The 16,829-nt window shown below is 39.1% G+C and overlaps 1 protein-coding gene across 2 annotated transcripts in view; it reads right to left on the bottom strand.

Moving 5' to 3' along the window:
- Positions 1 to 16,829, bottom strand: part of FBXO11 (F-box protein 11) — a 70,799-nt gene that overhangs the window by 12,683 nt on the left and 41,287 nt on the right. For both annotated transcript variants that reach the window (XM_036381362.2, XM_036381363.2), the window contains exons 5-11: positions 15,795 to 15,924; positions 14,718 to 14,801; positions 14,497 to 14,629; positions 9,297 to 9,403; positions 9,094 to 9,205; positions 4,003 to 4,109; positions 3,781 to 3,918 (exon numbers count right to left, since the gene is read on the bottom strand). In XM_036381362.2, the coding sequence (XP_036237255.1) occupies positions 3,781 to 3,918; positions 4,003 to 4,109; positions 9,094 to 9,205; positions 9,297 to 9,403; positions 14,497 to 14,629; positions 14,718 to 14,801; positions 15,795 to 15,924 (811 nt within the window). The remainder of the gene's footprint in view (positions 1 to 3,780; positions 3,919 to 4,002; positions 4,110 to 9,093; positions 9,206 to 9,296; positions 9,404 to 14,496; positions 14,630 to 14,717; positions 14,802 to 15,794; positions 15,925 to 16,829) is intronic.

The following is a 16,829-nucleotide window of genomic DNA, read 5'->3' as shown; positions in this document are numbered from 1 at the left end:
CTTAGACACATGCTGCTACACTTTTACTTCATCAGAAAAAAAAAAACCCAAGCTTCTCATTTAGGAGCAATGAAAATGAAAACTGTTTTGCCTAGAGCTCAGCTTTAAACTGTAAAATCAGGCTTATTCTTACATTAAATTGGAACTTCTCTATTGTGTGCAGACAACTACAAAATACAATTTATGACAGATGCCTGGTAACTCATGTCAGGTTCCTGAGAGGTCAGGGTAAGGCACCCAGGGCTGTCAATGCCACACTGCAGTTTTAATGCCAGCTTGTTACATATATGTCACAGCACTAAGGCAAACCTCAGGATATTGCCAGTTTAGAAATAAGAGGTTAAGTTTCTACAAGTATCAAAACATAAAGAACAGTTTGAAAACATGAAACTGAAAAACAAAGCACTCTTGAACCTTTTGGAGACAGCATTCCAGCACAGAAACCCACAGGAAAAGAATGTGTAGGGTAGGAATTCAGCACTGGAATGCACTTATCCCACTTCACAGGCATAAGCCAAAAAAAAAAAAAAAAACCAAAAAAAACCCAACAACTTACAGAAAGTAACTGCAGTGAGAGAAGCAAAAATACAAAATCCATTAATTTGTTTAGGAATACAGGATTTGTATCTGAAGGATTCCATGTCACTTTAGGACCATATAAACATTGCCAGTGATGTAATTTCATTGACTCCATCACTAGACATGATGCAAAAGCAGAAGATGCTGCCAAAGCAGACTTTGAGACGGGGGGGGACTGAATCTTTCAAAGGAGTTTATGACTATGAAATATTTCAATACTATTTGCAGCTGAGATAAATACTATTCACACATTCTCTTTAATGTGTTACTGTTTCCCTAAAACAAAAGGGAAGCATTTATTTCTATTCCATTTTGCTTGTGATACCAGACTGATCACAGCTCTGAAACAGACATTTCATTGGTAAGAATAAAGATCAAATGCACTTTTATTTAAAATTAATCAAGTGAATTCAGCCTGGCTTTTAATTTTTTTAATATTTCAGTACTCATATATTTAATATTTATACTTCAGTACTTAAACAAGAAGCAGCTCCTACCCAGACTTTCCAATTAACCCTCAAGCCTACACACAGACACCTCCCCTGCTGAAGCACTTTCCTTCACCAGTTTTCCTATAGCTGAAATCACTTCATGTTTCCAGGCCTGTTTAAGTCTTGAAGGGATGGATGTACCCACTGAAGTGGATCAGAAGTGCTTGTACAGTATATTAAACACAGCTTAATGCAGTCCAAACAATGAGATAATATAAACCAAAGACATCTGCTACCACTCTCTACAAACCAGCCAAGCAACATCATCTCTAGAGGACAGAAAATGATGTAAAGCCATCCATCAGAAGAGGGCTGCCAGCAGGGCATTCTCAGCTACTGCAATCTTGCCCAAAACAGAACAAGTACAGTCCTTAGGATGTAACTATTAGAGTGGAGAAGAGGCAGCTACCAGCAGAATCCCACCATGTGGGGTGTTCCACCTCCACTGGCAAGATTTTATGCTGGCCGCAAAAGCAGCAGCCCTGTGACTTGTTTGCCTTCTACTGAAACTAGAAAACCACAAATCCAACAGCTACAACTAGCACTGCCTCAATCTTTTATCTCTGCCCCTCAGCAACCTGGGCAAAGAGGAGACAGGCCTCACTGGATTGTACCCACAGTGCATTTCTTGTTAGTGCTATTTACAGTCTGCCAACTGCCATCAAAAACCTGAGTAGGTCTGGATTAGAACTTGCACTTGATCCCACTGTCTCTATCGCTGATGAACGTGAATGGTACTGGTCCCAGTACAGACTACTGAGGTACATGATTTAGCCACTGGCATCTACCCTCTGGATGCAACTATCCAAACAATTCCTCATCCACTAAACAGTCTATTCATCAAATCCACATCTTTGCCACTTAGGGAGCAGGATGTTTGTAGGGGAATACCTGGGAAGGTGGTGGAGTCACCGTCCCTGGATGTGATTAAAAAAAGACTGGATGTGGCACTGGGTGCCAGGGTTCAGTTGAGATGTTTGGACATGGGCTGGACTCGATGATCTTTAAGGTCTCTTCCAACCTGGCCATTCTGTGAATTCTGTGAATGTGTCAAGGCCTTACAGGAGTTCACATAAATGACATCCATAGCCCTTCCTTTCCCCACTGATGCTGGTCAGGCAGGACTTGTCCTTGGTCAATCTGTCCTGGCTGTCCCCAGTCACCTCCCTGATGGCCTTAGCACAGCTTCCAGGAGGAGCTGTTCCATGATCTTCCCAGGCACAGAGGTGAGGCTGACAGGTCAGTCCCTGCCAGGGTCCTCCTTACTGCCCTTTATTGAAAATGGGTGCAATGTTTCCCTTTTCCCACACACCAGGGACTTCACCTGACTGCCATCACTTTCCAGTGTCATGGAGAGTGCCTTGGACCCTACATCAGCCACTTCCCTCAGAACTCTGGGATGCATCTCACTGGGTTCCAAAGACTTCTGTACATTCAGGTTCCTCAGGCAGTCACAAATGTGATCTTCTCTTACAGTGGGTGTGACTTTGCTCCCACTGTCCCTGCCTTGAGGTCCACCCAATAAAGAGGTGTGGGAAGACTGCCAGTAAAAACTGAGGCAAAATGTTGAGTACCTCAGCCTTCTCCTCATCTCTTCTCACTGCTGTTACTCATGGGGAGGGTGGGGTGATGTGCTTTTTTTCTGCTATTCCTTTTCTGAAAGATACCTGTGGAAGCCTTCCCTGTCATTCCGTGCATGCCTTGCCAGGTTCAGCTCCATCCATGCCCTGGCCTTCCTGACCCCACCCCTACACAACTGGACAGTGTCTCTGGACTCTTCCCAGGTCACCTGGCCCTGCTTCCACAGCCTGTACATTTCCATCCTGCCCTTTAGTCCCAACCCAGCAGGTCTCTTGCCTTCCTTTCCTGATTCCTTACACCTGGGGATCAAGAGCTTTTGCACCCTATGGAAAGCATCCTTAGAGATCTGTAATTTTAAGAGTGACTGAAAGAAAACTGCTTGTTTTGCCAGCTGGGCGTGGGGAATTGGGACTTTGTCATTCAAGCAGGAAAAACAATGACTTGGCACTCTTTAGAAGACATGCAGAATATTTTCCTAAAACAAGTCAGCAATCATCTTTTATTTTAGAGACAAAAATCTCTTCTAGTTCAAGGGCTATGAATGCCGTTTCTCACTACTGTGCATGTACTTGGAAGTGATGAGCTTCACCCGACACAAATAAACATTTATGAAATAAGACCTGAATTCTCATATGAAATTCTGTGTTAAAATTCCACAACTAATTCCCTGCTACAAAAGCCCTCTTCCCAGAGAAGGTGTACATACCCTATTTCAGAGTTTTAACATTAAAATATGGCTAAGTCTTCACAAAACTTTTTTTTTTAATTTCTAAATCATACAGCATCTTATTTTTGTTCTTTTTCAAAGGGAAAAGAATGAAGTATAAACGTAAGCCTACAGTTTACATCCTGTTTCAAGAGGTATTTTGTCACTGCAACATAATACAATGTAACAGGCTGCCAATCAACTGCAAAAGCTTGCTTAAACCTCTTTCAGCTAAAATTGTCTTTAAAGTGAAGTCTCCCACTTAAGGGCAAGAAAACAACAGCAGGGATATTTTAAACTATCTGTTCATGACTAAATGAGCTTTTTAAAAAAAAAAAGATTTCTCCAATAACAGGGAAAATTGGAAGACTTCAGTTCTACAGCATGTGTATTTTTTTCTTCAAAAGAAAACATATAGGTTACCATTCCATGGTCAAAAGTGAAAACGCCAACGTCGCGTCCGTGGTGAATGTGATTCCGTCTGATAATGGGATTCCCGTGGTTTTTAACCCAAATCCCTGCTAACGCATTATTGGAGATCTCATTGTCCTCATATATTCCCTGGGAAAGAAAAATGTAAATTAAGACAGGAATCCAGAACAGTAAACAGGTTATCAAAGTAAAGAAATGAATGTGGAAAATTACCTGTGCGTGGTCTGTAATATAAAGTCCAACATTTTCACAGTCGCTGATGTTACAGTGTTTAATAGTAGGACAAGCTCCCTGGCCACTAACACATACTGCAGAGCCAACTGGAAGAAAACAGTACAGTTACCATAGCTTCAAAGCATAGTGTATTTATAAATAGTCTGGCAGAGCAAGAAAAGTTAGTGTGAACTGATATTCTAAAAAGATTTGGTGTTCACAGAGCCAAAGCATTGCAAGCCACTGGCAGAAAAACACCAATGTCATCATTTTGCAGATGCAAAAAACCACAGTAGGAGTCACTTTAAAATCATCCTGCCAAGGTTAAACAGCTGCCAGGACAATGGTTTACACAAGAATTCATGCTTATGAAAGTCCTCACTCATTTTGCCTGTGTTAGGCCCACTGTATACTGACTGTTCACAGCAGAGCACAACAGAAATCTAACAAAATTCTCTAATTACTGCCTTGTTGTGCTTCCCTTGAAATTTTCACAACTCAGTACATCAAAGAGGCCAAACAATAATTTTGTAGCATACAAAGACACATTGTCTACCCAATACTCAGCAGGACACAGACACACAATCTTGAGTACAGAATAAACATCATAAACCAACAGGTCTCTCCCCAGCCAAATTACAAAACTCCTTGAATGATTTCAGCTACCATACCATAACCCAGAAAATAAATATTTTCCAGGAAACTAGAACTCAAAATTGTTCAGGACTTCAGCATACCAGCTCAATTCCCTGAATTCCATGAAGTGTGACAACATAAAATTCTGCAGGCACTAAAATCAACAGTGATTTCTGAAAGGTAAGAGCTCATCTCAGGGAACCTGGCCTACATAACACACGGTCCCCACAATTAAACACCACTACATAAGCAAGCCAGTACCTGCTCTACTAGTCAGTTTTCATATATTCTTCTAGCAAAGCACCACGAAGACTATGCTTAAATAATTCACAGACTCATTTACAGAGAGCTTATTCTTTTTTAATTCCTAAAGAAATTATTTTGATTGTCTAGTCTGACCTTATGAATAATACAGGCTATACTAATTCCCTGAATTAAGTCCTGCTTCAATTCTAGTAGCAGGAACTTCAGCACATATCTTGTAGAAACATATTTAAATTTTGATAACTTTGACTTCCAGCAACTGAGAAACTAGCATAAAGCTTGTTAGCTGGCTAGAGGGCTGTTGTCCTTTTAATTTACACTTTAATTGCTCATCTGAATTGCTCCAGCTTTGGCATCCAGTTCTCTTTATACCAGTGTATGCTGTATCCAATGCACACACGCACAATCAGTGCAAGCAATTTGCTCCTTCAGCCTTCTCCTTGATAAAGTAACAAATTACAGTTGCTACAACCAAAGTTTTCTGCTTTACCTTATATGACTTTTCATTGAACAGTTTCTAAATTTTCCAGCATGTTGCTATGGACACCAGAAAAGAGCACTTTATTGTGAAGCAGGACTAAGCAGAGGCATTAACAGAGTCTCTCTACTTCTACCTGGTGTTCCCACAGGTGTAACTAAAGATCACATCAGTTCTTTTGGCCATTTGACTACAGGAGGGCTCACATTCAGCAGTTTATCCACAGTGACTCTTTAAACTTTGCCCAGCATTCCAGGAGAGGGGTTTAGCACTTAGAAATAGGAACAAAAGCAAGTTATGTGTGTGTAACTCTGCACTTGGTCAGACTGACGTGAGTGGTATTTGACTGTCCACCTACCAGGAAGGTCATAGCAACCCATCATCCTGGTTATTTTTAAGACTGTAGTTATATTACATTCATATTGTATCTATAAGACTCTATAGTAAAGTCTACAGGTCTCATAAATATGGATCTTATTTCTTCTCTTCAAGTCAAGAAGTCATCTTTGAAATAACCACAAAAAAAAGCCATTACAGTTACCCTGAAGGTTATTTTTCATCTACTTGGTGTAGACTCTGGGCATTCTGTAGAACTCCAATATTTTAAGGCACTATGTCTTGATGTCAAACATGTTTCAAGGATCTGTGTAATTATACAGATTATAATTATAATTATCTCTGTAATTATACAGAAGGACTGCTGCCTTCTTTTTGTCAAAGAAAGTAATCAAAAATTCCAACAGTGTAATGCAACCATTGTAACTTTCTATATATACACTAAATTGATTCATCAGAAATTTTATATTCTTGATTGACCAAACCCCTGCATTTACACCTCATCATTTTACCCAGGATCAACAGGCAGTACTCCTGCCGTACTTGACCCTGGGTGGTCTCTCCCCTCCCACCTCCCCCAGGGACAAAGACCATCTCATCGAGGTTTCAAGTTGCCTTTGATACACAATAGGAAGCCAGAGAATTTCTTGGTCAGTTCTTTCTAAACTCTAGCATGATTTTAGAATGTCTATTTTCTCAGCTGTTTAACCTCATCCACAGTTACTGTCAAGAGTGGAACGTGTTTCATTGTCCCTCTAGGGGATGAGGGCATTTATCATTCCTGCCTATTCTCATTAAATATGGAACAAAAATTACACAACACTTTGCCATTCAAATTTTTCCATTCTATGATGGATCAGCATCACTGCTGAAACTCCCTTTGTTCCCCAAATTAAGACACAAGCACTGTCTCTTCCAGACAGATGCTGCATCTTGTCTTGTTTATCAAGTCCTTTGTGGCAGTAAAGTGGTGTGTTTTTATTTTAGAGGGAGGTCCCCACAGTTTCCTTCAATTGCTAATTTCCTATTTGTATTAACTCTTAATAACTTATTCTTTCGTGCATTTCATAACTGCTTTCACTCCCCTTCCTCTATCTCTTTCTGAGACTGAGGAGCTATGGATTTTTGGAACCTGGTGTGATGTTCTAAAAGCATACCTCTATCACATCTTGTTTATTTAAATGAAAGCAATCTTTATTCTGACTCTCTTCACTGGACTTGAGTATTGATTGTGTGAAATGGGTCCTTTTGGAGTACAAAGCACATGTAGTACTGGTTTAAGCTTTATTTTGTTTACTCAGAATAAATGATTGCACACACTTCAGCAATATTAAAATTTTTGAAAAAAGGAACATTGCCATCCACTACTACTTTTATCCATCGAGGTGAGGGCTAACAGATTTTTTCCACAATGGATGCAACAGAACCTCTAGACTCAGTATCTTGCCATTTAAACTTTATTTGAAAATGTTTCAAAAGATGCTTGGGACTGGCAGCAGGAACTTTCAGCTTAATGCATTTGCACTTACATAGCTCCCATCTTTACATATGATATACATTAAGAACTTTACATATGACGTAATGTGGAAATATGCTTTAATGCAACTTGGAGATCTACAGAAAGGATATCAAGCATGTGCTAGGAAAGAGGTTTTGAATGCCTATGGATCAATACTTCAGAGATGTCAATTATCTGGAAACAGTAAATGCCTTTTCTGGCAGATTGCCATTCCCCCTCCCTTTTTACACAAACTCTGTACTTACTGAGTAGGTAATAGCAAAGCTTGGTAGGATTAAAAAGCCAGTAAAACTTGATAATTGATAAGTGATGATAGTATAGCCTACACACAGCCTCCAAAACTGAACAGAATTTCAGAGAGAATAATTTAATTTTGGAGAAGTGAATCAACAACTCAATACAGTAAAGATTCAGAAATCCAGAGTTTTGGAGGGAGCAAAACTTCAAAATTCTCAGAAAGTGGTATGAAAAAAATAATCTAAACTTAATTTTCATAAACAACTTTCACAAAAATATCAGGATCTAGTAGCTTATCTATAGGCATGTTTCCATCTGAAATCATGCAGCTCTTCAAACTACTTTAATATTCAGACTGAATGTGGCCTTCTCTAATTCCACTCAGTGGTTGTCAGGGTTCCCAGTATTGGTATATGGTAAGTTCCAGAATACCTTTTCTCTGTATATTTCAATTTCCTAGTGTTAGCATTAACTCTGGGATAACTGGGATACTGGGAGCAGCTCACTGTCCTTTGCTCCTCTTCTGTCATTTTCAACACCTCCAAGTATTCACTGATGTGTCTCCAATAAAAGAGATGGTGATGCAAAGCACAGAGCTGCAAAGCAGAGAACTGCCTTGACCAAGTGCAGTGGTTGATAGCCCAAAACCTTCAAGAAAGCTCATCTTCCTCTAGAAGGCACACACCAGGAATCCTTCCACTGTTCTCATCATGGTTCCCTGCAGTATTCTTCACAGGCAGTACCAGAAAAATGTAGTTTTTATATCTAGTTGGAAGAACTCTTTTCTTTTTCCTTTCCTTTATGGTGAGCTGAGCAACCTCCATGCACAGCCTGCTGCACAGATCCATTCCCTCTCCCTAGCTGACCTTGGGGAAGTTCACATGGCCATTTCCACACGAAGACTCAGTATCTTAATTCTCCTGAACCTCTTCTTTCTCACACTCCAACTCCACTCCATCTGGCTGTGTTCAAAGATGTTCAACTTGCCATATCTTGTGTCCAGTGATTAGAAACTGCCATGTCTTCCTGCTGGTGACTAAACTGCCATCCAGCTCCTCACTTCCAGACACTGACTCCTTCTTTCCTCAACCTAAACTACTGATTTTTCCCAAATCAGCTGGTATAAATTCCTCATTGTCTCTGACAGCAAAATGAATCTTTCAACACTTCTGCCCGTAGAGCTACTACTCATCCTCTGAACATGTCAAATCATTCCACTCAGGGTGAGCTGAGCTCAGCAGTTACATCTTGTGACTGTTTAATGCCATTGATCCCAATACTGAACATCAGAACAAACCCAATGAACAACTCCCATGTGTAACCCTTTCAAATGCCCCATCCTGCCAGCTACAACTATACACCAAACCCAGGTATGTTTATTGAACTGTCACTTCTCAATTTCAAACCAACTGTCCAACGAGTCCAAACAGATTCTAACAGAAAACCAAGTACACATTATCACAGAGGTTTTGGACACAAAGAAGTCACTCTAACAGTGATGCTCCAAGGCAATTAAGGCTTGCAGACCTGTATTGAATACCTGCATCAAAAAATAAAGATATGCCAATTGTAATCATACACAATTTGTTGTGTTTCTTCAAACAATAAAAAGCCCACTAACCTGTACAAGTACTTCGGATAATACAGTGATCTATAATTGGACTGCAGTTCACGGTAATCTCTAAGCAGTGGTGTGCATTGTGGTGCTGAGCAGATTTGTCATCAGGGTTGAACTGAAAAGGAAGAAAACAGAAATGTTGTATTTAACTGCTCAGACATTAAAATATTTTTTTTAAAAGATCTGCTTTCAGGTGAGATTCTTACCCTGATTGTCATATATCCAACATAGGCATCTTCAGAACCCTCCATAAAAACGAAGGTGGAATCTCTAGTGTTTTCTATTATAACTTTATCTGCTACTTTTCCAGGTGCTGCAAAGAGAACAATTAAAAAGTCTTAGTTTATGCTGCCGAAAAAGAATCCTCAAAATACTTACAGAATTCTGTTTGAAACAACAAAGGAAAATTAACACTATTGTTGGCACATAAATAGTCCTCTTGTCAAAAGGATTTTAAAAAAGGAAGCTTCAAAGACAATGAAGAAACTAGTCTTTAACTAAGACAATGTGGCACCAATTTAGTAATATCTAGTACTGTGAGAAAAACCTCCTCTGTTACACAGCTAGTTTTTGACTACTACTTACAATTAACAGCTTAGACATGGGTATCAGGCTAGAGGCAGCTTAAATCTGCTCCAAGTATGATTTCTTCTGGTATTCCAAACCCTTTTATTAATGCTAAAAACATTCATTCCATCACTGACATGAACCACTATTTACTAATCTACTCATGACCTACAAGTGACCTCCCCACACTTCTCAAATGTAGGATTCAGAGTTTTGAATTGATATCCTCATTACTCTTTATCAAAAAAAAAACCCCAACAACTTATTGAATTAGATTGAACTATACTACTGGCAGCATGTACAAAAGGTTCTGAAGTGGTTCACTTGCAAAATGCTATAATGTGCCATTTGATTTCCTGTGTTAGCAGTGAGGCTCTGCTCAATTCTTTACCCTTAATCCAAAGGCAGGTGATGTTTACGTGGGGATGGCACAAGCCAGCAGAGGGAGCACCAGTTAACCTCAGCCACTCACTGGAATAAATTCAATGACGCTCATTCACAAGCAAGATCATTTGTCTGATTCAAACCTGCACATTAAACATGCAAGCCAGAAGCAGCCCTCCCTCAACACACCAAATATAAAGGTGGAAGTTTGACATACTATAGCAGATAACTTATCTGATAGCATTTTAAACCATTCCCAATATAACACAAATGTGATCAGGTATTTATCCTAAATTCTGTATTTTATTGAAAAGCCTATGCACAGGATTCCTCATGAGCAGATTTCTGTTTGTTGACATTAGTACAGACAAGCAGTATGTCCTGTTCTTTATCACTCTGGCAGAAAGATGTCAGTCAGAATGAAGCAACATTTACATTATTACACAGCTTGTTCTCACTATCTGAAAGCTCAATCTCCGCTTTCATTACTGCAGAGCTGCAAATATTTTAAGGTAGTCTGGCTCTCCTCTAACACCACTATTCACTTAGTACCAGATAACAACTAAAAGAGGCTTTGATGAGGAGTTGTGTCATCATACAAAACATATTTCTGTGGTTTGGTGACATTTCTATATATTCACCATGGTGCAAATGCAGTGGCATAAACAAATCTGTGTGTTTCAGCACACAGAAAGGAACAGCATCACAGTACTGCACCTGAACCAACCCAGGAAATAAACAGAGCCCCAAGGAGGATATGAGAGCCATAAATCAGTATCAGAACTTTCAGGGTGGCACAGAAAGATGGCACATTGGATGCTCTGAAACACTATCAAACAGATTTGTGGAATTGTTCACAAAGCACTTGGATCACGTTCTCTACAGACACCTTCCTCTCATCTCAGGAGCTGCTACACAAGCAGTAACTTCCGAGTTGGGAAGGTCCCAGAATGCCCATCATGGAACAGGCCAGTTAGTAAGATCACTGCACTTAGGTCTCCCTAGGAAAATAGTGAAGACTTCCTTAAGCATTAGTTTCATTCCAAATGCACCAATGAAATTCTCTGCAACATTCTGCTTAATCTTTGTGAAATAATCATTCAGAGAAATATCTCCATTTCAGCTTTTGGCTTAGGCCACTTTAGAATAAAGAAACCGGTGTTAGAATTGGAAACGGAAGAAAAGGACCATAAATTTTGTAATCAAGCAAAACACAGCTCCCAAGAATTCAGTTTGCTGGAACCTAAGGGAGTCATGTTCCCCAGGATCAGAATCCATGCTCAGCTTAAGGACCATGGATAGACCATTTAGAAATAATGGAACAGAAAGCCTACAGTAAGGGACTGTCTAAAGAAATATACATTAACTGGATATTGCCTCAGAATTAGTTAATTCCTCATAAGGAATAAAACAATTTCCCTTTTCCTTGCATTAGAAGACAAAAAATCACTACCTTCTACAGGAACTAACTGTGACCCTGTCCAACTGTACCAAGCAAAAACCAGATACCCTTTTAGATCTTACAGTCTACAAGATGTAAACCACAAAGGTCTAAACCAGTTCAAAAGAAAGCTTTCAATTCAAAATGCAGAATGGGTATTTGAAGAAGAACTCAGGCATGTGAAAGTACTCTTGCACTCTAAAGTAAAACAATATCCTTTATATTGTAAAGTTTTTTTTTTATCCAAAAAAACTTTATAATATAAAGTAAAACAATTGTAATAGTTGTCTTACAATTTTAGATTTTTCCAACCTTAAAATGACAATAACCATTCCTATTGGCTTTAGTAATTTTTTTTCTTGACTGAAGGATCTTTTGATAATCCATTTTCATTTACTTGCATATTATTTAAATCAAATGGAAAATGAAGGGAAAAAACGAAAGCTGTAGCTCTGAAAATACACATTAAGTGAAGATTCTCAGATCAGGACACGTCTGTACAACTGTTGAAACTCAGCAACTGGGAGATTTTGTGTCTTGAGTGAAATGAACACTCCATAGAAGGCTCCTATTCCTGCAGCAAACACCCCCCTCTCCAACCCTGAAAAACAGAATCCTTTTTAAAAATCCAAAGGTATTTCTATCTGCTGAACCAGATGAGACAATTTTCTTACAGAACCTCTTCTCTTGCTTCTTTCTTGGCAATTCAGCTATGCCAGAGTACTATTAATACTTCCAAAGCCTTCCTTTAGAACCAACTCTTTCCCTCAGATTTAGGGGAAGAAATAACCCCAAAATTAAACAGAACAAAAAAACACTTCCCCAAAAAAAAAAACCCAAAAAACCACCCACCAAAAAACAAAAGGCATTATTCTGTAAGCACATTTTGTGATGAAGCAGAAGCTTCTTCCAAGCTCAAGGTATGTTAAGCTGCCTTTCTAATAATGTTGTGCTTCTTCTGAAGCCAGAAGAATAAACTATTAAAGAAATTTGAGTAGAAATGCAGAGAGGTTTGGTGCTGCCTTAATCCCACCACTCTGCAAAGCATGCCATACTGAACAGAGAAGAGGCAGTTCTCCAAGGCTTAGCGGTTCACTTTAATTTGTTTTCTTTTCCAGTCAAATGAAAATTGACTCTCTCTACAATGTCACTCACCATTCAGAAGAGAAAGTCTGAGGAAGTGAAGTCAGCAATGCCAAAAACTGAAATATAAATACATCTAGCATTGCTGGATTCCTCTTGGAGGTTTTGTTCCCCAAGACAGCTATTCTGTTACAAAAATACACAATAAAGATCCCTGGCTTTTAAAGGACTGTACTTAAGATAACTGTTTTCCTGAATAACTTAGGCTAATTCCAGAGGAAGGGAAAGCAGATGGCTTTTCAAAACTTAAAAGGAGACAGAGAAGATGCAGAAGTTTACCCAGATATTCAAGATATAATTTCAAGTGTCATGAAGTGACTGGGAAATTTTATATCTTAGGACAGTGCTGATCCAATATCTCTGGATTTTAAACACTTCATGAATATGACCTGCCCTATTTTTACTGTAATCCTCTCTTCTACGAAACAGAAGCCAAGGGTTATTTGTCTGTGGCCACATCTCCATCAGCAAGCACAGCAGCCTAACACAGGAGTGGTACCACAGAGGGAACCAGAGCTGAGGATCAGGCACCCCCAGCACATGCTGCAGGAAGGGAGGGGAGAAGGGACTGACTCTGCACTATCCTCCCCAGGTCCCTCTGACTGAACACACACTGGCTACAGAAGGGCAGTAAGAGTATTCCAGGAACATGTCTTGTAAAATTAGTCTCATCCAAAAGGAATCCAGTTTGTCCTCCAAAAGCTCTCCACAACACAGACCAAAGCAATGTAAGTGGGCATGTTCAGAATGTTAGCTCCAGAAATGCAGTCACAAACTGACAAACTCTCATACTAACACAGCCACATCTTGCAGATCTGTGGGGACAATTTTTCAGAATAACACTGGAACAATCTGCCTGCATTGCTCAAAACCATTCTCCTTGCCAAGGCTGCAAAACCCAGGCAAGAAGTGCCAGAACAGTCACACTCAAGAACAAAACAGTTGGTATGGAGAACAGTTAAATACCCAAAAAGAGAAACTTTGCAAAACAAAGAACATATCCGTAGGAAATACACCCACCAAAGCAAACAAAAACCCCCACCCTTACAAACAAAAACCCCAAACCCACCACCCTTGATAAAACCCACAACCCATTAAACCAAACTAACCAGAGAGACAGCTTCTCAAAACCACAAAACAGCAGGTAATTCCCTTCTAGATCACCACAGGAGCAAGAGGTCTGAGACACCTTAACCAAAATCTCTACCAGACAGTAATACAGCCTGAATTCCCACCAGTGACATACTACTGGGAATTGGCATGCTCCTAGTAGTGACATGAAAAGCAAGCAGCTCCACAAGTATCACAATGGGCAGCCTGGTGTATTATATTAACTTCCTAAACCCTTCCCATTCTCCAAGTCTTATTTCCTTCTCCATAAAGATTCCTGCTCAGAGGAACAGTTGGCAGAGAACAGAGGAAGAACCTCCAGTCTCAGAATCTTTCTGCTGGATGCTCTCATTTCCTTCCTCAAGATGGAATTATGATACTGAAGAAAATGGGACAGATACTAATTTGGGCTTGTTGTCACTGCTGGTTTCTACTCTGGAGATGGGTTTTATATATATATGAATGTATGAATGCAAAAGTTTCAACTGCAGTCCTATTACTGAATAAGCCTTCTGACAAATTCCATTTTTTTTTCTCATAATGAATAAAAAGATAATTTAAGTTATTCTGAGAACTAGCAAGCAGACAACAGCACTTCAGTCTGAAGCCTCAGCTACTTTTGAGTTAGTGATACTTGTACAAAAACTACTTATTTGCTAGGCTGATGAAAGAAGATGGGCATTTATACTGGATATTTAATATACCTGAGTATCATGGTAATGAACACAAGTTTGAGACAGTGATGCTCCCAGTTTACATACCTGCACCAATCATGGTGATTGGAGATTCTATATATATCCATTCATCAGTATATATACCAGAGTGAACAAAGATAAGTCCATCAAAATGAGCTTCTTGAACTCCACCAAGAGCATCCTCAATGGTGTCATAATACTAGAAGAAAAGGAACAGATTTAGAGTAATGTCCATTTCCATTTACATAGATATATAAATAGTTTTAAGAACTGCTTTATGAACATACCAGCATATTTTCTCTTCCTTTGTATCTTGCAGGATTACTGTAGAAGTGTTCAGCAAAACCTGGCTTTACATGTGCTCCTTTGTACTAAAAGAAGGAAGAGAGTTTGTGAGAAGCTTGCAGACAGGTGGGCCTGAATGCACTGACAGGAGATCCACTAATTCCCTAATCAACAAGCCATTTGCTGGTATCAGTTTGTCCCAGAAAGTAAGGTCATATACTGACCTCCCACTCTAGGCACACAATTTGAAATGGCAACACCAAAAAGTGTCTGAGCCTAAGGGAATGATCAACTAAGCCAAGAGTCCAACTACTTACACAGCCATAAGCCTTGAACCTGACTGAAAACCTCATACACCTGAAGCATTCCACAAGAGCTGTCCTTACTTCCATCTCTTGATTCTCTAGCAGCTAGCCAAAAAAACTGCATTCATATGGTGAGGAAAAGAGAATTCCATACCTTCACTAGTGATTGAATACTTAAAGAAGCCAAGTCAAGCATTTGTCCTCAATGCACTTCAGAAATTCATTAACCAACAACATATGGCATTGTGTGGTACACTCACATTGATGTTTATTTCCTTTACTTATGTTTTCATATGATCATGCCAGGCCTTTCCTTCAGTACCTTTGAAATTTTGGATTAGAGGTGCTATCACATTCCTTAAAGGAAAGTTGTTTGCCTCCAGTCAGGCCAGCTGTAAATCACTATTTAGCCCAAGTGGCATTACCAATATGTGTTTGGTTCACCATATACATTGGTTTAGTAAGATATACAATAGCATCTTTCACACTGTGAGTCTCAGACCATGACAATCTTGTACGTAAAATTTCAGTGATGCAAAACCCAAAACAGCAGATCTGGATACTCAAGGACTCCACTTTACCATGTGGTGTCTCCCTAAAGTGTGCCTCAAAACAGGAAATAACTTCTGAATTCCCCCTACTGCACAACACCACAAGGATTTTGAAGTCTAAACCCAAGGTAATTACTGTTTGTCAGCCACATTTCAGAAGTGTGTGTTTTTACTTTTATAAATACCCATGAATTTGAATATAAATGAATAAAACTACTGTTACCAGCTGCTGGAAGCTTTCTTTCCAGGGATTTGGATGCTCATATTCTTCTGGATTAATCTGATAAAATTTACCAGGTTCAGGATGCATCATTGGACGAGTGTACTCAAATACTTCCATATACAATCTTTTCCTGAGCAGAAGAGAAAATTAATTTTAATTTTCCATTTTAATATAAAACTAAAGGCTAAAACCTGGGGTTTTTCTGAGAAGAATTTGCCAGTGACTGTGAATAAAATCAAGATCAGCACCTACCACTTAAAACCATTTTTTTTTGCTGTACTGACTTCTGTGTTTTTCTGACTAAAATTTGTATGTGTTTTATAAGCCAAGAGAAAAAGTTTTCAACATGCAATTTTCATTATGAAACTTAAGCAGTTACATACACTATTTGTGAATCAAACTGTACATTAACTACAGCATTAACACTTACAAAAGCTAGTAGCACAAGTATAACAAAACTTAAGACCAAGCATGCCACCACCTCTTCCTCACCTTGCCAAAAAAAGACTGAGAAATGCATTCAGTGAGAACAAGTGATGCACTGTATTCCAAAGAGTTCATCAGTGAACAAATTACAGTGGTTTAAAAAGAAGAAAACAGCACACAGCAGTTGGATTCTTTTCATTAGTGCCAGAATGCAAATAATTGCAGTGTCTGAGCCTGCTGATACTAAGCCCAGACTTACAGGATGACACTGAATCACAGAAGTTGTAATTCATCTGACAAGACATCCCCAAAGCTGTCTTTAGGACAGGAATACAGGGTAGTTCTGTGATGTTATTTTATTATTCTTCTTTTAGTCTTAATCTTTACTTTTAAATCAAAGCAGCTTAAGAAATATGTTGTTTTTTTCCCTTATAAAAAAGTACAAATTTAGTTCCCATTTATTAAAACTCTCAATAACCCAGGAGTAAACCAGACTCATATGAGAAAACAACCCAAGTATCCAACCATTAAACAAAACAAACAAAACTCAAACCAAACAAAAACCCCATTTAAGTAACACTAGACAAAGCTCACATCTAAGTTGAAGAA

The sequence above is a fragment of the Molothrus ater genome, chromosome 3 (assembly GCF_012460135.2).
Source record: "Molothrus ater isolate BHLD 08-10-18 breed brown headed cowbird chromosome 3, BPBGC_Mater_1.1, whole genome shotgun sequence".
Classification (NCBI taxonomy): domain Eukaryota; kingdom Metazoa; phylum Chordata; class Aves; order Passeriformes; family Icteridae; genus Molothrus; species Molothrus ater.
This window is presented reverse-complemented; position numbering and strand designations above follow the sequence as displayed.